General features: G+C 53.2%; 4 protein-coding genes across 5 annotated transcripts; 2 read left to right on the top strand and 2 right to left on the bottom strand.

Annotated features, from left to right (window-relative positions):
- Window positions 1-22: 22 nt before the first annotated feature.
- On the bottom strand, window positions 23-5030 carry PV09_00716 (uncharacterized protein). The gene is made up of 2 exons (XM_016353496.1): window positions 4300-5030; window positions 23-4024 (listed from the first exon to the last, which is right to left on the bottom strand). Exons 1-2 carry the CDS (start codon window positions 4622-4624, stop codon window positions 498-500), a joined length of 3852 nt encoding a protein of 1283 aa, XP_016218649.1. The 5' UTR covers window positions 4625-5030; the 3' UTR covers window positions 23-497.
- An 811-nt stretch (window positions 5031-5841) lies between these two features.
- Window positions 5842-6354, top strand: PV09_00715 (uncharacterized protein; the record flags this gene model as incomplete). Its single annotated transcript, XM_016353495.1, has 1 exon — window positions 5842-6354. One exon carries the CDS (start codon window positions 5842-5844, stop codon window positions 6352-6354), a length of 513 nt encoding a protein of 170 aa, XP_016218648.1.
- Window positions 6355-8345: 1991 nt separating this feature from the next.
- On the top strand, window positions 8346-13472 carry PV09_00714. Of its 2 annotated transcripts, XM_016353494.1 has the most exons (6): window positions 8346-8971; window positions 9026-9631; window positions 9704-10525; window positions 10581-12373; window positions 12435-12812; window positions 12871-13472. In XM_016353494.1, exons 1-6 carry the CDS (start codon window positions 8740-8742, stop codon window positions 12901-12903), a joined length of 3864 nt encoding a protein of 1287 aa, XP_016218647.1. In that variant the 5' UTR covers window positions 8346-8739; the 3' UTR covers window positions 12904-13472. The 2 variants fall into 2 exon arrangements, with proteins under 2 accessions (XP_016218647.1, XP_016218646.1); XM_016353493.1 differs by having other exon boundaries at window positions 8346-9631.
- PV09_00713 (uncharacterized protein) lies at window positions 13394-16099 on the bottom strand. The gene is made up of 3 exons (XM_016353492.1): window positions 15457-16099; window positions 14926-15394; window positions 13394-14866 (listed from the first exon to the last, which is right to left on the bottom strand). Exons 1-3 carry the CDS (start codon window positions 15711-15713, stop codon window positions 13658-13660), a joined length of 1935 nt encoding a protein of 644 aa, XP_016218645.1. The 5' UTR covers window positions 15714-16099; the 3' UTR covers window positions 13394-13657.
- Between the last annotated feature and the right edge of the window lie 913 nt (window positions 16100-17012).

Here is a 17012-nt window from a genome sequence, read left to right as displayed (position 1 = left end):
TGCACAATGCGTCTACGTTGAACAATCATTACTTTCTTTCTCATTATACCTTCAGTCCTGCCGAAATGTGGTGCCTATCATTCTAAGTAACAATAACATCAGAAGCGAGGACAGAAAAAGGAAAAGAAGAGGGCAGAACAAGAATGTCGGCTATACTCTTCTCGCAATCTACACTGTGTTTAACGCCTTGTGAATCTAATTTTTTTTTTTCTTGCGGACAAGGAAATCAACCACATGCACCACCACCCAGTCGTTTCGAGGGTATAATCATCATGACTGATCCGCAACGCCGGCATCCCGATCCAAGCCTGAACAATCCTTCTCCCGCATGTAGTTCGTAGTCTAGAATCTGGACGAACATTGGAAGAACACTATTAAAAAAGCATTCAAAATAGGGCAGACAGTGCCCATCCGATAAAACCGCGAAGAAAAAAAATTCGAGGCGTCGCCTTTTGAGCATTCCAGCTCGTTGCCCGATCCCAAGGTCATATCTTCTTCTATCTACCAGTGGCATCTGAAGAGATCCCAAAGAGGAATCCGAGCTCTCTGACGCCGAGTCTCGCTAGACTCTTGCCCGCATTTTCATCCAATGCAGTGCTGATGAGCTCACGTTTCTGGTCCTGCAATTGCAAGATGCGGTCTTCAACAGTATTTGGAATGACGATGCGATATACATTGACCTCGTTCTGCTGACCGATACGATGAGCGCGGTCGACTGCCTGTTCCTCGATGAAGGGATTCCAGAACGGGTCAAGAATGATGACTTGCGAAGCGCAATTGAGGTTGAGACCGGCATTACCTGCTTTGAGCGAGATGAGCATGACCCTGATATGAGGTCTTGTCCTAAAGTCCATCACGGCATCATCGCGATCCTTCGTGCTCATACTGCCATCGTAGCGCCGATATTCAATACCGCGGTCCTTGAGAGGTACTTCAAGGAAATCAAGAAAGGATGTAAACTGGCTAAAGATGAGAATCTTCTCCTTCGGCTTCGTTTCGTGCAGTCGATCCAACAATTCAAGTGTCTTGTCAATTTTTGCACTTGATTCCCAGGTCTTCTTGAGACGACGGATATACTTCGCCCAGGTTTTCTTGTTACGACGGCCTTCGTTACGAAGCTGAGCCAGGGTCTTCTTGACTTTCTTTTCTTTCCCCTTGCTCTTGACCGTCTTTTTGCGTCCTTTCTTGCTAGTTTTGGCCTTGGATTTGCGCTCGCCACTCGAATCAGCCTCCTCCTCGTCATCTTTATTTTTGTCACTTTTGACCAGAACAAAGCCGTCGGAATCTGGCTGTTCCTCTTTTTCCTCCTCATCGTCGCTATCATCATCATCATTCACAACGAAATCCTTCAGACTATCGCTGGAGTCGTCATCGGTGTCCGAGTCCGAATCCGACACGTCTTCATCTTCTGAATCATCCTCGTCATCATGAGTAGCCTGCTGATCCTGCGGACATTGTTCGGGAAGATGAACTTTCTTGAAAGAGAGGTAGTCGATCACTCGCTTCTGGTCGAATCTCTCGCGACACTCCGGACACTTGAGATCCGGCTCCATTTGAGACGTCGCGTTCATTGCGAGCGAGGAGAGGCAATCGCTGTCGAGATAGTGGCCGCATGGGAAGAAAATTATGGGACCAGGATCGGGAATAGCATCAATGCAGATTGGGCAGGTAAAGTTCCCGTCTTGTTCTTTCAAGCGGCGGACAACGCTCGGGGATAGCTTCTCGGCCAAAGCAAGCATATCGGTCTTGGAAGTCTCGACTGCCGAATCACCAACGACCTCCGTGGCGAGGACAGGGTGGTCGCAAATCTGTCGCAACCTGAGCAGTAATGATAGTATGTGACTGTAGTTGCGCATTACTGCTCCTGCTTTGAGGTACTTGTTAAAGATGTTGGCCGATCTTTTTTCAATAGCAGTGTAGAAATCCATCTGATCTTTGTCAAACTCTTTCGTAATCACCTCGTTGGTGCGCGGTTTCAACGTGATGATGGGCTTGCCATCGAGCTTTGTGCTCTTCGTCCGGCGGAGCATGATCCCGCGAATCAGAGCTTGAAGCTTACGCATAGCATCTTGACGTTCGAGCTCGTTGCGCGAACTTAAAGGGTTACTGATGTCTGAACGGAAGCGGTTGATATCGTTGTAAGGTCGTAAACGGCAAAATCGAATCAGGGGCCAGAGTTCACCCACATTGTTCATCATCGGCGTTCCCGTCATGCACCAGCGATATGTCGATCGGAGTTCGAATGCAGCCTTTGCTGCTCCAGTGTTCCTGTTCTTGATGTTCTGAGCCTCATCAAGAATCACGCGGTACCAAAGACAGTCATCTCCAAGCAAAGACATCTGCTCTTTCTTGGACGGCCTAGCATTTGGCTCATGCTTCAGCACTTCATCCCAGTGTATCTTCTTCTTAAGCTCGGAAGTCAAGCTGCCATACGTTGTGAGGACGACATCGTACTGCTTCAACTGACTGAAAGTTTTCTTCCGTTGACTGTGATGTATGAAGACAGAAAGAGCCTTGACGGGCTTTATCTTTTCCTTGATCTCAAGCTCCCACTGGCGAAGAAGTGCCACTGGGGCGACGACCAACGTTGTTTTTTGGGCTCGATCCTCGGAAGGGCGTGAAACGATCAAGGCGATAGCTTGTATGGTTTTTCCAAGGCCCATGTCGTCAGCCAGAATACCGCCCTTCGCGGTCGTTGCTTCCTTTTCTTTCATCCAAGTAAGGCCAATCTTTTGATGCTCCATCAATGGAAACTTCATTGCATCAGGAGTACCTTCGCGTGCTTCGGGCGGGAGGTCGGCGCCTGTAGCGATTTGCTCGATCAGTTCCTTGATCTCTTCCGCACTCCGTGTAGGATCGTTGTGGAGAAAGCCGTACTGGTCAGTGCCGTAATCATCGTCGTAATTGGAGAGATCAACAACGTCCCGATGAATCAACGACCGAGACATGTCAGGATTGTACTGTGACCCAAACAAGCGAGGCTGCTGTAGGCTCGAAGAATGTCCATAGGTGTTTACGCCACCAAAAACGCTGTCATCAGAAAGGTCCAAACCACCCGGGAAAGCGCCAGGCATGCTCGCAATATTAGCTATAGCCTGTCGAACGCCAACAGATCGTGGATCCCTGGCCATGAACCCATGTCGGTTTTGCGGTTGCGAGGCGGACTGCGACCGTACAGAGGCCAGGACAGGATTCGAGAACGGAGAATCAGACGACGAATATGAACTGGTATAGCCACTGGCTCCTCGAAACGAATTCTGGTCTTGCGTACCGAATCTTACAGTTTGAACTGGGCCTGACTCTTGCCGGTGCATCGTTGATCGACTTAGTCCTCGTCGCCGAGCCGAAGCCAGAAATTGCTCCTCTCCAATTTCCTCGAGTTCTGAATCGCTGTCGACCTGTATAGACGCCTGGCGCATGTTGTCTTTTGATGTAGAAGGAGTGGGTAATGCCATATCTTTCGACGAACCAAAGCTTTTCTGCTTAATCGAATATGAAGTCGAATCCCCCGGTAGCCTCTCTGGACCTTGTTTGAGCAACTTGTTGCCATTCTGTGAAGATACACGTCGGAACGTGCCGTCTTTGTTCAGCACGGTCTGCGAAGAAGATTGGCTCATTGGCGGGCGTTGCACAGGCAGACCTAAATTGTAAGAGTTCGCGATCTGAGTGTCGCGAAGAAGCTGACGCTGCTTCCGTTCTACTTCCGCAGCAGCCTGCCTCTGACGCTCGAGGAAAGAATTACTGACCGAACGAGAAGCGAACGGGGCCATGTGTCTACTTGGACCAGGCCCGAGGTCAGAAGTTGAAGGGTCTGGTAAGATGTCCGAGCCTGGGGTCTGCGGAGTGGACTCTCCTGGGCTTGGAGTAGCTCGTTTGGGCGCAGAGAATAAGGTTGGAGAGGACGAGAGCACGTCAAGCGGTCGCTTTCGCGAATTGGTGTCTACTGTGTACGTGCTCATGCCGTTTTTGGGCCACTGGGGTATTTGTTGTTGTTGTTGCGGCGTTGTTGGCCTCTCGGTACGTGCTGGATTGAAGTATTGTTAGCTTCGACGACGAAGTTACAGTGGCAGAGCGGAGATGAAGTTGGAACTGGGTATCAGGTGCTGTATGCCCAAGGCGTACACGCTTTTCGATGGCGAAAAGGAGAGTATAAGTACTTTGGTTGGCAAGAAGCGAGACTGGTAGTTTGAAGAGCTCCGGCGAACTTGCTGCTAAGCACATTGAATGTGGGGAGTAACTGTTGCGTTTCGCTTTCTACTGTGGCGCGAGATATCTAGTCTAAGGATCTGTGTAACTCACCATGTGTCGCGGTATTGTCAATCATCGCAGCAGAGCTAGTGACAGGCCAAAGTGCTTCCTCCATATCGCCAGTCCAGGTTGACGGGGGGGGCATACTCGGAAAGAACTGTTGCGAAGCCGCTGATGAATGGAAACCTGAATTCTGATCTTCCTGTACTCCAAGGAGAGACTCAATGTGCGCGATCTTTTTCATGTGTTGTTCCATCAAGTCGTCGTAGTCGTAAGATTCTGGGTCCATTGTCTCAACCAGCAGCCTTGTGAATTGCAGTTCATCTTCGAGCACTGCCCGTGGAGTGTCTGGCCCTAGCTCTTCAAGCGAGGCCATATTTTCACTGCCTCGACCACCGCCGGTGAATTTGTAACAGGCTGAGGGTCGTTTTCCGTCGCCTGCAAGTGGCGAGGGGTAGGTCTTGCGCACTCAAGTCGACTTGAGACGTGGAGACGGGCGGAATCTTCGAGACGCTCATTAGCAAGGAGACAAGTAGTCGAACGGGACGTAGTCGAGCACTCGGCTGCTGTTCAAGCGGATCGAGTTATGGCAGAACGAACAACCTAGACCAGGCTGAGAGCGAGAGGCATACACCAGGACTGGGTTAGTGCAGATCCGGCGGTCAGCAGGCTCAAACTATGTTTCTACAAGGCTACATGTGGGGGCCATGAGGCAAAGAAGCCCCCAAAGAAACAAGAAAGTCTATAAAAAAGACGAGACAAGTGCCCGGCCACGTTGGCGCTTGATTGTTGACGCGGTCGCCGAACGCCCGTGGAGACTCGCATCGCAAAAATCATGATTGCCCTTCTTGGACTAGCGTATTCTTCTGCCATCTTTCTTCAAACGCAATGCTCACAGAGAGTTTCTGCGGACCAGTATTGAGAACATCTTTTTGTTTCTTGAGTTGACCACATGGGGTATGACCAAGGACCGAAGTGGTAAAACCATGAAACTCAATTCATCAAGCCAATCCACTTGTACCTTCACTTGGTCAAGTGTACTATGGAATGCATGACCTGAAGTGAACCCTCGCTCTCCAGTGTCTCCAATTGATTCCACCAATATACACATACACATGCGAGTTGAGTTTAAGTGCAGAAGGCAGAATGTCTGAAACGCTATCCACCATAATCCTTGCGCTTTTACACTACTTCCGTTTTCTAAGTTCCGTTGCCATCGCCAGAAGATTCGCGATTTGTTGACGTGATTCCCCTCTATCAGTGAAACAAGCTTTTCTTACCAGCTACGTACATAACGTATCGTTTCTGCGTCATCCAGCGAACCAAGAGGAAACAAAGGATTGCATTCTCCGTCGTCTGGACTAAAAATGAAGTCGAAACTGCTGTTACAGCTGTCCTGCTTAGCCTCTGTACTTTTGCGCTGCACCACCAGATTTTGCTGTTGCTGAGAATCAGCTGACGACGGGTACACTGTATGAAAGTTCGAGAGAATCTGCCTCGGACGGAAGGAAGCCATGGAGTGCGCAAAGCGTCATCGAATATGGGCATAAAGCCGGCAAAGCACAGAACGAGTCGTCCTAGTTTCCGTCTGGCATGACCGGAGAATGGACCATCGATATCGACCACCTGCGTATGCCCCCTGGGCTGCGGAAACGCCTCGAGGCCATCGAGACGAGAGACCACGGGGCCAGATACGTGTGTACGGCGGCAGGGCGTGGTCATATCTACTTTATAGACCCGTTCCCCCACGAGGGCGAGAACTATGTCTACCACCTCCAAACGCAGTGGAAGCTTACGTATCCCAATCAACTCAAGGGCAAGATCAAGAAACAAGGGTTTATCGTGTTGGACAGACCACGTGGCATGGGCTGCGAGGTATGGGATCCTTTGTTCGCGGTCACAGAGATGGGCGTGAAGCGCGGATCGATCGAGCTGAACTGGTCAGAGAGTCACGACACGGTCCTGAAGTATCACACGAAGCCTTGGGTCATGAACGACTTCGCGACGTTGCACTTAGTCTTAGAGGAGACGTATCCGGCGCTTGAAATTACCATGACCGTCGTCGGCAGTTTCCTCCTGGCAGGTGTTGTGGCCACCGCTTCCTGAGTTGGACTCCAGTGGGCTTGCCGTCACCTCGGATGGACGCACGGCAATGCCGATTACTGGCAATGGAGAAGGCGGAGCATGAAATCGGGAGCTACGGAGCTTAACTAAAGTGATCGCTGGTCAAGGGCCCGGGGACGAGGGAACAGGAAGTTTTGGTGGTTGCATAGTCCCTGTAGATCGCCTGCTTTGAGCCTTCTTGTTCTGCAGATGGAAAACATATGCAGCAATCTGCGGACTCACTTTTTTTGTGCAAATGAGAGATGGTATCTTCGGCTCCGAGGCGTGCGAGGTGGGAGTAGACATGGCCACAAATAGATGCACCTTCACAATTTTCTAGACTAGCTAACCGTTTAACTAAACGTATGCTTTGCTTCCGATTCGGTTGCGTAAGTGGAGAACTGCTCGACCCAAAGGAGGACCGCACATCTTACCTGCAGCCAACAGTACTTGAGACGACGGCTAAACAGCTAGCACCGGAAGCGACGCTTATCGGCGTGCAGCACCCGCGTTGCAGCCCCGTGAAAGAACATGTCAGACCCTGCGTCGACTTCCAGCAGCATGACAGCGGGCTCTAAGCAGGACTCGGGTCCGATGAGGCTTCCCTCAAACGCCATTGAGGAGAGATGAGAACGTGAACAGATCTGGGGAGATGCGGACGACGACGGCACTGGACGAAATGGCGGCTCAACAGGACCGCGCCTGTGTGTTCTGCAATAATCATGGCGCGAGGATTTGATGAAGGATGACGAAATAAAGCCCAAGCTACAGTACAAGCAGAAGGCCACGGGTCGTGTTCACGGACGGCGGCGTGGGGAAAGGTTAAGCATCGCCACGGCGCGAAGTGGAGCGCTCAGCCAACGGTGTGCACAACGATCTCCAGACCCTGGAGGGTGGTGAGGCGGCGTAAACATGACGGAGCGCTGGCTGATCTTCGGCGGATGTTTCAAGTTCGTTGTGCAAGGCTCTGAGCTGCAGTGGATTTACATAAGTCAGGCTACGCCGTGATGAGCTGGTCCATGTCGAGTGCTGGGACGAGGGAGGCGGCCCTCAGCCGAGAGGCCCACGCACGTCAACCGCAGCTCTGGGCGCGTCTTCTTTGCCCGGAACTACATGGCGGCGGCGACAGGCATGAGGCACAGCCTGTGCCGCCGTTCTGCGGTTCGGTTTTGGCTGCAGACGGTGCTTTGGAGTGTGCGCAGGCGAGGCGTGCGCGAGCAACGGCGCTGGCGATGGTCACCGCACGGCGAGAGGGTGATTGCGCTCGCTTGCTGTCGCCCTCCCAGACCCACCGTCCGCCGGCTCCGGGCCAGCACAAGAGAGCTGAGGTCAGTCTGGCCTCGAGCGAGTGAGCTGTTCGCTTGGCTGGTAAATTGACTGGACTGCTGCCGTATGGCGAGCGGCAGTCACGGGACAGACCATGTGTCTGGCAGAAAGCACAAGCGCGTCAGCACCGAGTCTGCATTGCCACTCGACGTTCAGATGGACGAGCAAAGTGACTCCGCGCCGCCGTGCTGCTCCTGTTGCTCGACGGCCAGCAGGCGGACCAGCTGGCCGTCGAGTGAAGCTGTGCGGCCGTGAAGCGTGAAGTTGTGAGGCCGTGAAGCCGTGAAGCCGTGCAGCGCAGCGCAAGCGAGCCGCTTGTCTCTGAACGGCGATGCCACCGCATCCCCCCATCGCATCGACACCACGCCCGGTTGGTTGGCGACGTGCAAGATCGACGCTGTGCGCTTCCCATTCGGATCAGCCCCCGTGCGACGTCGTGCACATCGCACACCAACGGGTTCCCAGGCCCTTCGGCGTGGAGCGAGGATGTGCTCTGCTCCAGCGCCCGTCGTGGCCGCTCCTGGGCCCACGAACTGGCTCTATCCAACACGCCCGGCCGCTCCTTTGATGCCGAAATTGCCCACGGCCGTGTCGAGCGCGCGCAATCTTAACCACGTCGCTCGCCCAGCAGCCACCGCCGTCATCTGCACATCGTCGCGCCGTGTCCCCCTTGCTAGCGGTGCTAGTGCCGGGCTTCGAACAGCCATCGCGCGAGCCAAAACCTCCTTTGTTCGTCCCTACAGACCCACCACCTCACGCCTCCGCCGCACCGGCTGCGTGCTGCACCGCTTTCACCACCACGCCCCTTGGCTCTTCATCGGCTTCCCTTTCGACTCTTGCGCTTCCGCCGTCGTTTGCTCGTGTATCTCGGCGTCCGCCATCCGGTCTTTCCTCGCCCTCCAACCGCCAGCGCCTTACTGCCCTGTCGGCGAATGCATGATCCCTCCAGCTTCCTCCGCATCCCTGTAGTCGACCTTCCACGGATGCACCACATGCCCATGGTCTAGACTGCGACTTTTGCCTTCGTCGAACCTGCAACCACGTCGCAAGACGTCCGCCGAGATGCCTTCCAGCGAGACGACAGCCGCGCTGGCTGCCATCCTGTCGAACATCGCCAAATCACATGATCCGCGACAATCAGCCTCATTCAAGGCTCAGATTGCTGTCAATGGCAGCCCGCTACCGCAGCCTGTCCTCCCGGGCGAGCCGTCGCCCGAGAAGGAGACCCTCGAACGTGAATTAGCGGCCCTGATAGCCCGCGTCAGCTATCTGGAGTCTCGCGCTGCTAATTCGAGTGCGTTCCCAATGACTCCCTCCGAGCCAGGCTTACCACCAGTATACCCCACAGATGCGCTGCACGACCCTCCCAGAACCACCTCGATACCCTCGACGCGACGTGTGTCGGCCGCACGAGACTCAAGAACAAAATGGATGAACGAGTGGCTGGCCGAGGAGCCGACCGCGGGTGCTCCTCTGTCCCCACAGCTCACAGAGGAGCAGCTGAGCTACATCAAGGAGCATCTCAACAGGCAATCGGACCAGTTGCGTACCCAACGCGAGCAGATCGACGATTTGAGCGCCCAGATCTCGACTCAGAAGCAGGCGCACGACAACTCGTTCGCGCACAGCATCGAGGACATCGGCGCCCTGAAGCGAGAGTTGGTCAAGCATCAACAGGCAAACCTAGCGTTCCAAAAGGCTCTACGGGAGATTGGCACCATCATCACTGCCGTCGCCAACGGCGACCTAGGCAAGAAGGTTCTCATCCACGCAAAGGAGCTTGATCCGGAAATCGCAACGTTCAAGAAGACCACCAATCGCATGATCGATCAGCTACAGGAGTTCGCTTCGCAGGTCACACGCTTGGCAAGGGAAGTTGGTACCGAAGGTCAACTCGGCGGTCAGGCGTATGTGCCGGACGTGAAGGGCATCTGGGCCGAACTTACCGACAACGGTGTGTGACATGCACTCCTCTCAAAGCGTGTGGAGCAAAAGAAAAAGAAAAGAATCGACTGACACAACTTAGTGAACTTGATGGCTGAAAATCTCACGAACCAAGTCCGAGAAATCGCTCAAGTGACTACAGCCGTCGCGCACGGAGACCTGAGCAAAAAGATCGAACGTCCCGCCAAAGGCGAAATCTTAGAGCTCCAGCAAACGATCAACACCATGGTTGAGCAGCTTCGGTCGTTTGCCACAGAGGTCACTCGAGTGGCTCGCGACGTCGGCACGGAAGGTGTGCTCGGAGGGCAGGCTCAAGTTGCCGGGGTGCAAGGCATGTGGGAAGATTTGACCATCAGTGTGAACGCCATGGCAATGAATCTTACCACGCAAGTCCGCGACATAGCTGAGGTCACGACGGCCGTTGCAAGAGGAGACCTTCAGCACAAGGTGCAGGCGGACTGCAAAGGCGAGATTCTGGAGCTGAAGACGACGATCAATTCTATGGTTGATCGACTCCAACAGTTCGCGCAAGAAGTCACAAAGATTGCTCGCGAGGTCGGCACCGAGGGCAAGCTGGGCGGGCAAGCTACGGTCCATGGCGTGGAGGGCACCTGGGCAGATCTGACAGACTCTGTCAATCGCTTGTCCATGAACCTGACCACGCAGGTGCGGGAGATTGCTATGGTCACCACGGCCGTGGCCAACGGTGATCTTACAAAGAAGGTGCAAGCGGACGTCCAGGGCGAGATTTTGACGCTAAAGAACACTATCAATACCATGGTGGACCGACTGAATGCTTTCGCCTTCGAAGTGAGCAAGGTCGCAAGAGAGGTCGGCACCGAGGGTATACTTGGCGGGCAAGCAGAAGTGGAACAGGTCTCCGGAAAGTGGAAAGACCTCACAGGTAAGTTCACGACACACAAAATATGGGGCAGGAACGGTGGTTGATTTTGACACAGACAACGTCAACACCATGGCACAAAATCTCACGACGCAGGTGCGAAGTATATCGGACGTCACACAAGCCATTGCAAGAGGAGATATGTCAAGACGAGTCGAAGTGCATGCGCGTGGCGAGATCGCTTTGCTGAAAGACACCATTAATGACATGGTTGCCAGGTTAGACGACTGGTCATTGTCTGTAAAACGTGTGGCAAGGGAAGTCGGCGTAGAAGGCAAGATGGGCGGGCAAGCAGACGTCGACGGCATCGCAGGACGTTGGCGCGAGATCACCGTGTCCGTCAACACCATGGCCCAGAACCTGACCGCGCAAGTGCGAGCCTTCGGCGAGATCACGACGATGGCCATGGAGGGCAAGTTCACGTCGATTCAGGTAGAGGCATCAGGTGAAATGGGCGAGTTGAAGGGAAAGATCAATAGCATGATATCCAATCTGCGAGACAGTATAGAGAAGAACACCCAAGCAAGAGAAGCGGCCGAATTGGCGAACAAGACGAAATCAGAGTTCCTCGCGAACATGAGCCACGAAATCCGAACACCTATGAACGGAATCATCGGTATGAGCCAGCTCGCACTAGACACGGAGCTTTCGAGCTATCAGCGAGAGATGGTCACCATTGTTCACAACTTGTCCAACCAGCTGCTGACGATCATCGACGACATTCTTGACATCTCAAAGATCGAAGCGAATCGCATGGTCATGGAGGAGATACCATTTTCACTTAGAGGCACTGTTTTCAACGCGTTGAAGTCTTTGACCACAAGGGCGAACGATAGAAATCTGGATCTTGCCTACGCTGTCGAACAACACGTCCCGGACTTTGTTGTCGGTGATTCATTCCGACTACGCCAAATCATCCTCAACCTGGTTGGAAACGCTATAAAGTTCACAGAGCACGGTGTCGTGCAGGTCCGAATCAAGTCGGAGCAGACTGAGTCTTGCAGGCCAGATGAGTACATGATCCAATTCGCCGTCATGGACACGGGCATCGGCATCAAGGCCGATAAGCTCAGCCTGATCTTTGATACGTTCCAGCAAGCCGACGGGTCCACAACACGACGGTTTGGCGGTACCGGTCTCGGTTTGTCAATCTCACGACGCCTCGTGAATCTTATGAACGGCGAGATGTGGGTTGAATCTGAGTATGGTGTAGGCAGCACGTTCAACTTTACATGCAAAGTCCGTTTGGCAGATCCAGACTTGTCCATAATTGCGCCACAGCTAGCAGCATACAGGAAACGACCCGTTCTATTCGTCGATCGCAACAAAACAGGCTTCAGCCGAGAGGTCATGGAGGGTCTACAGGCGCTGCAGCTCCTTCCCGACAGAATTGCACCGGATGAAGAACTTCCCGGTGCCGACGCGCCCTCGCGACAGGTCTATGACTGCATCATTATCGACTGCAATGATACCGCCCAGCAACTACGCGAGTCGGAGCGATACAAATACACACCACTCGTCATGCTCACACCCAACATTTCCGTGAGCTTCAAGAATGCTCTTGAGGATGGAATATCAAGCTACATGAGCACTCCCTGCTTGCCTATTGATCTTGGGAACGCCCTCATTCCGGCTTTGGAAGGACGTGCTGCACCACCCGTTTCGAAGAATTCGAAGTCGCTCAAGATCTTGCTTGCCGAGGACAACGCTGTGAACCAAAGATTGGCCGTCAAGATTTTGGAGAAGTACAATCATAAGGTCACAGTGGCCAACAACGGTCTTGAAGCGTTTGAGAAGGTCAAGTTGGATCGATACGACGTCATTCTTATGGACGTCCAAATGCCGATCATGGTGAGTCTTGTCCTGCGCTTTTCATAGACCTTTTGATCATAGCACTAACGAACGTCATAAGGGCGGCTTTGAAGCAACGGCAAATATCCGTGAATGGGAACAGGAGAATGGTGTTCCACGCACGCCCATCATTGCATTGACGGCACATGCCATGGTCGGTGATAGGGAGAAATGTATACAAGCTCAGATGGACGAGTACCTCTCTAAGCCGCTGAAGCAGAACCAGTTGATTCAAACCATCCTCAAATGCTCAACACTCGGGGGGGCTTTGCTTGAGCAGAGTAACATTAGCACTACCGAATCCGAAGACAGCAACGCTCTCAGCCTTTCTGGCTCACAACAAGCTCCCAAACGACCCGGACTTGACGTAAGGTCAACGACGGAGTTCGGCCCAGCGAGTCCCAGCATTGTGACCGTTGATCAAGCTGATCCATTCAACGTACGTTCCGATCCTTGCAACTGGTGAAAGACGGATAAAAGTTCTAACCGAGGAATAGGCTCAGCTTTTGATGAGATCACATAGCGGCTAGCCCAGATAGATGCAGACACGTGACGGAGCCATCTAACACGTGATCTACAAAACGTACGAGCAAGAGGTCTTCTCCCTCTTCTCTCGCTAGATGCAATTACGAATGGCGGCACGTTGTATACCCTTCTGAATGGCCGCCAACGGCGCAATCGGGGGAACATGTGGCGATGGCACGATTCTGTTTTGAACTCACTCATGGAGCGGCATGGTCGCAGGGACCACGCCCCTTCCTATTCTTCTCGACTGCCATATTAGGTCCAGAAACGTTCTCGAGCGTGGTGAACGGGCGTTGATTTCCCTGATTTCCTTATGAGCGACATGCTTCACACTTTCAGGTGGTATTTGGTCATGACTGCAAGGTTTTCTCTGTACGGCACAGCGAGTGCCTTCTAGGCTTTCATGTATACTCTTTGTAGCCAGTTTTGTCAACATCATGAATACATGTAGACTCAGGCCGCGGCACTGAGATCACGAGACCAAAAAAAAAAACTCTCGGATTCTTCTTATTATTAAGTTCTGCTTTACAATATCAGGGCAAGATCATCATCCGTCCTCCAAATTCACCTACCATGGCCTTTAACATCTAATCCAAAGAAAAGGATATCACAACAAGCAGAATCAACCAAGACTCATGCGTCGAGCCTTTGTAGATTTAGCAACTGACAAAACTCCGTGCAAGCCGCCAGACAGAAGTGATTGCAACGATTTGTCAAGAGAGATTACACTGCAAATTTTTTTTCCATCTTCGATGACGCTCAATGACGCTTCAACCATAGGACGACGAGGCCGAGGATTCGATATCCAACGACGATGACGCAAAGAAGTCCTATCCACTTGCCGATCCTGCCTGTTGGGTAACCGAACGCATTGAGCACTTCGATGCCGGCGATCTCGTCGCCGCCCGAGGTGGTGGGCGGGTACATGCAGTAGTTGTCGCCGTTGGCGAGCTTCTGGCACTTGTACGTGCGGTGCTGGAACTCGTTGACCATCATGAGCTGGAAGACGTAGGCCTGGTAGTCGATGTAGTGGAAGACGTAGCGGTAGAAGACGTTGATGGTCTGGACCTGGACCATGAATCCGTTGACGCACATCCACAGGCCGTTTGCGAACGCGGTGACGGCGAGCGCGACGACGAAGATGGGCGCGATGCTGCTGACGAGCACGACGAGGCCCTCGGCGGCCATGAGGTCCAGGAAAAGGAACAGCACCCAGCGCATGAAGGAGGTGCCGTCCATGTGGAAGTTGCTGAGGAAGTAGGCGACGACGGAGAAGAGCATGCTCATGAGAAACAGGTAGGGCGCGCCGGTGATGAAGTTGGCGATCATGAAGGAGGTGGGGCCGTACAGGCCGTTAAGGCGCTCCTTGCGAAAGGCGTGAAGATCCTCGATGAAGGCCGGGATGTAAGCCACGGCCATGAAGGACATGAACGCGCCGCCGAAGAAGATGGCGTTGATCCACGACTGGATGTGCTGCTGCTCCGGCGAGAGGCGAAGCCACACGGTGCCCATCATGATGCCAAGGGCTAGATACATGACGATGCGGATGGTGTAGGCGATCACATCGCGGTAGCTCTTGATGAGATTGCGGTGGATGAGCGTCAGAGGGATCGTGATCGGGTTCGGCCCCACGTGCGCATCCTCCGCGTAGTCCATGGTGCCGATGTGCTTCTCGATCTTGCTGTTGACGCGGGCCGCGAGCGGCGCCGCTTCCCAGGCGGTCTGGATCTCGAGCAGGCGCTTCTCGGCAATCTCAGTGTCCTTGGCGAAGTCAGTATTGACGAGCGAGAGCAAGAACTCGGCCGGGTTGATGTAATGCGGCATCTCGTGGCCGATCGAGGCAAAGTACTCCTGTATGGAGCCGACGGGGCCGTTATACGTGGTCCTGCCTCGCGACAGCAGAAGAAGCTTGTCGAAGAGCTCGAAGATGGCTGTGCTGGGCTGGTGAATGCTTGCGATGACGATGAGCTGTTCCAAGGATTTTCTCTTCAGCAGTGGTCAACACTTCACATGAGAGATTCACGTACGTTGTATTTCTTGGCAAGCGATTTAACAAAGGACATCACCTCGTATCCAGCAGTGGCGTCGAGACCACTGGTCGGCTCGTCCAGGAAGAGGAGCTTCGGGCTCGTGACGAGCTGCGTCGCGATTCCGACGCGCTTCTTCTGACCGCCGGAAAGACCTTTTTGGACCGGCGTGCCGATGATGGTGTCAGTCTGCCCCGTCAGACCAAAGGACTTGATCAGGGCCTTGACCTTGGCGATACGATCCGTCTTCGTCACCGTGCGCGGGATGGACAAGCGAGCAGCGAAGTCGATGGTCTCCTTCACAGTCAGGGCACCGAGCAAGGCTTCCTCCTGCTCGACGTAGGCCGAAATCTTGCGGAAAGTGTCTAGCTTGGGTTCCGCACCGTTGATGTAGAGCTTCTTGGAAACGACCGCGTTCGCCGTCGCCTCACGGTGAGCCAGGACGTTCAAAAGAGTCGTTTTCCCCGATCTATTTGAAAAGGTTAACCGATCGTTTACCGAATGGCACATTTCGTGAGAATAGATACACACCCGGAAGGGCCCATGATGGCCATCATCTCGCCCGCTGCGACATATCCGCTGACGTTTTCGAGCAGCTTGAGTGGCTCTTTGGTCTTGCGATCTTTTACTTCGACGTCGACATGGGACCACGAATAGCTGTGGATCGATGTGTTCTCCAGTCCCAGGTAGTCAACCGTTCCCTTCTCCGAGTCATGGATCGAGGAACTGTTTTCTCTTTCAGCTCCCACGGCCTCTGCTGAAGACTTGGTGACTTGGATCTCCTCCATGGTGCACGTCACGATCTCTTGAGGGTTGATGCAAGAATCCCGCTGCGGCGAAATACAATTACCTTTGGGAGGGAAGAGCAGAGACGATATCTAGATAAGAGGTCCTAAAAGCCAGGAGGCTGAATCTCATGGCATTGCAATCGACTATGTATCGTCTTCATTGGGTAGCTTGTACCTGCAAACAAGCCACTCGGCCGCCTGTCCCTGTCATCTGGATTTCACATTCTACAAAAAAAATCCTTGGGCGTGCGGCTGAAATCCTAGGTAGCAAGGGAGATGACCTTCGAACGTGGCGTTGAATCGCGACGGAAACCAGTGCCATGCCCTGGAGATCTCATGTCTGAGCGGTCAATTGTTGCCATTTGCAGGCGTCCCCTAGTCTTGTGTCAGCTTTGGTAACTGCACGCTTATGATCGTCAAAGCAATATTTACGTCCTTGGCGGTTGAGAGAGGACATCTGGCCCGTGCACGGCTGTTTTGGAGATCCTTGCATGCTGAGGTCGGCGACTTGTGGCCTAATTAGAGAGCTAATGAAGCGTCAGGTCGCCGGATTCCAGCCTTGTGCGAAGTGCTAGCCATCGAGCCGCCATCAGGGTAACTTGACGGGAGAAATGCTTCTCCGCGTGGATTCAAGGCAGAGACTGAGCAGCATGACTACAGATTCTTTGCCCTCAACGAGAGGTGAGACGTTGTGACGCTTGCGCGCAACTGGATAGCGACAAATGCACCTATACATCGAGCCAAATAAATAGAATAATGGCAAACACTCGCTCGCAAGGAGAAAGGTAGATTCGGTATTCTACTCGCACTGTATGCGGCACTAAAAAAAAAAATAGGTTCGCATACCTCCGTGGGCTTACACAAAACGCCAGGAGTCCAAGCACAGACTGCGGAATGCAATCCTGAATCCTTACTCAGGTTTGCCGGGCACATATGTCACAGAATGATACTGCTCAACTCCGGCAGCGTAAGCGGCGACCTGCCAGGAAGCTCTGTGAGGTACTAGGAAGGGAATACGAACGAACCAAAAGCCGTGACAACGCCGCACTTTCAACCAAAGCTTTGCAAGCAAAGGGTGCATTTACTAGCCCCCAATCACAGCCTCGCGTTGTGACTTGTATAGGAACTCAGCTGTAGGAATGATAACAATGTGTTGTACACGACGCCAGAGGTTTTAAACGCGCTTAGAGAAGCGGGACTTGCCGTGGCTCAGCTGTTGCGTCTGGCTATTTACCCCAATAACTAGACCAGGATTGGGATAGTTCTCGTAGAGCTCAACACCAAAGGGGACAGAATCTC

Source organism: Verruconis gallopava (assembly GCF_000836295.1).
Source record: "Verruconis gallopava strain CBS 43764 unplaced genomic scaffold supercont1.2, whole genome shotgun sequence".
Classification (NCBI taxonomy): domain Eukaryota; kingdom Fungi; phylum Ascomycota; class Dothideomycetes; order Venturiales; family Sympoventuriaceae; genus Verruconis; species Verruconis gallopava.
Note: the sequence above shows the minus strand (reverse complement) of the source record. Positions and strands in the feature narration are given on the sequence as shown.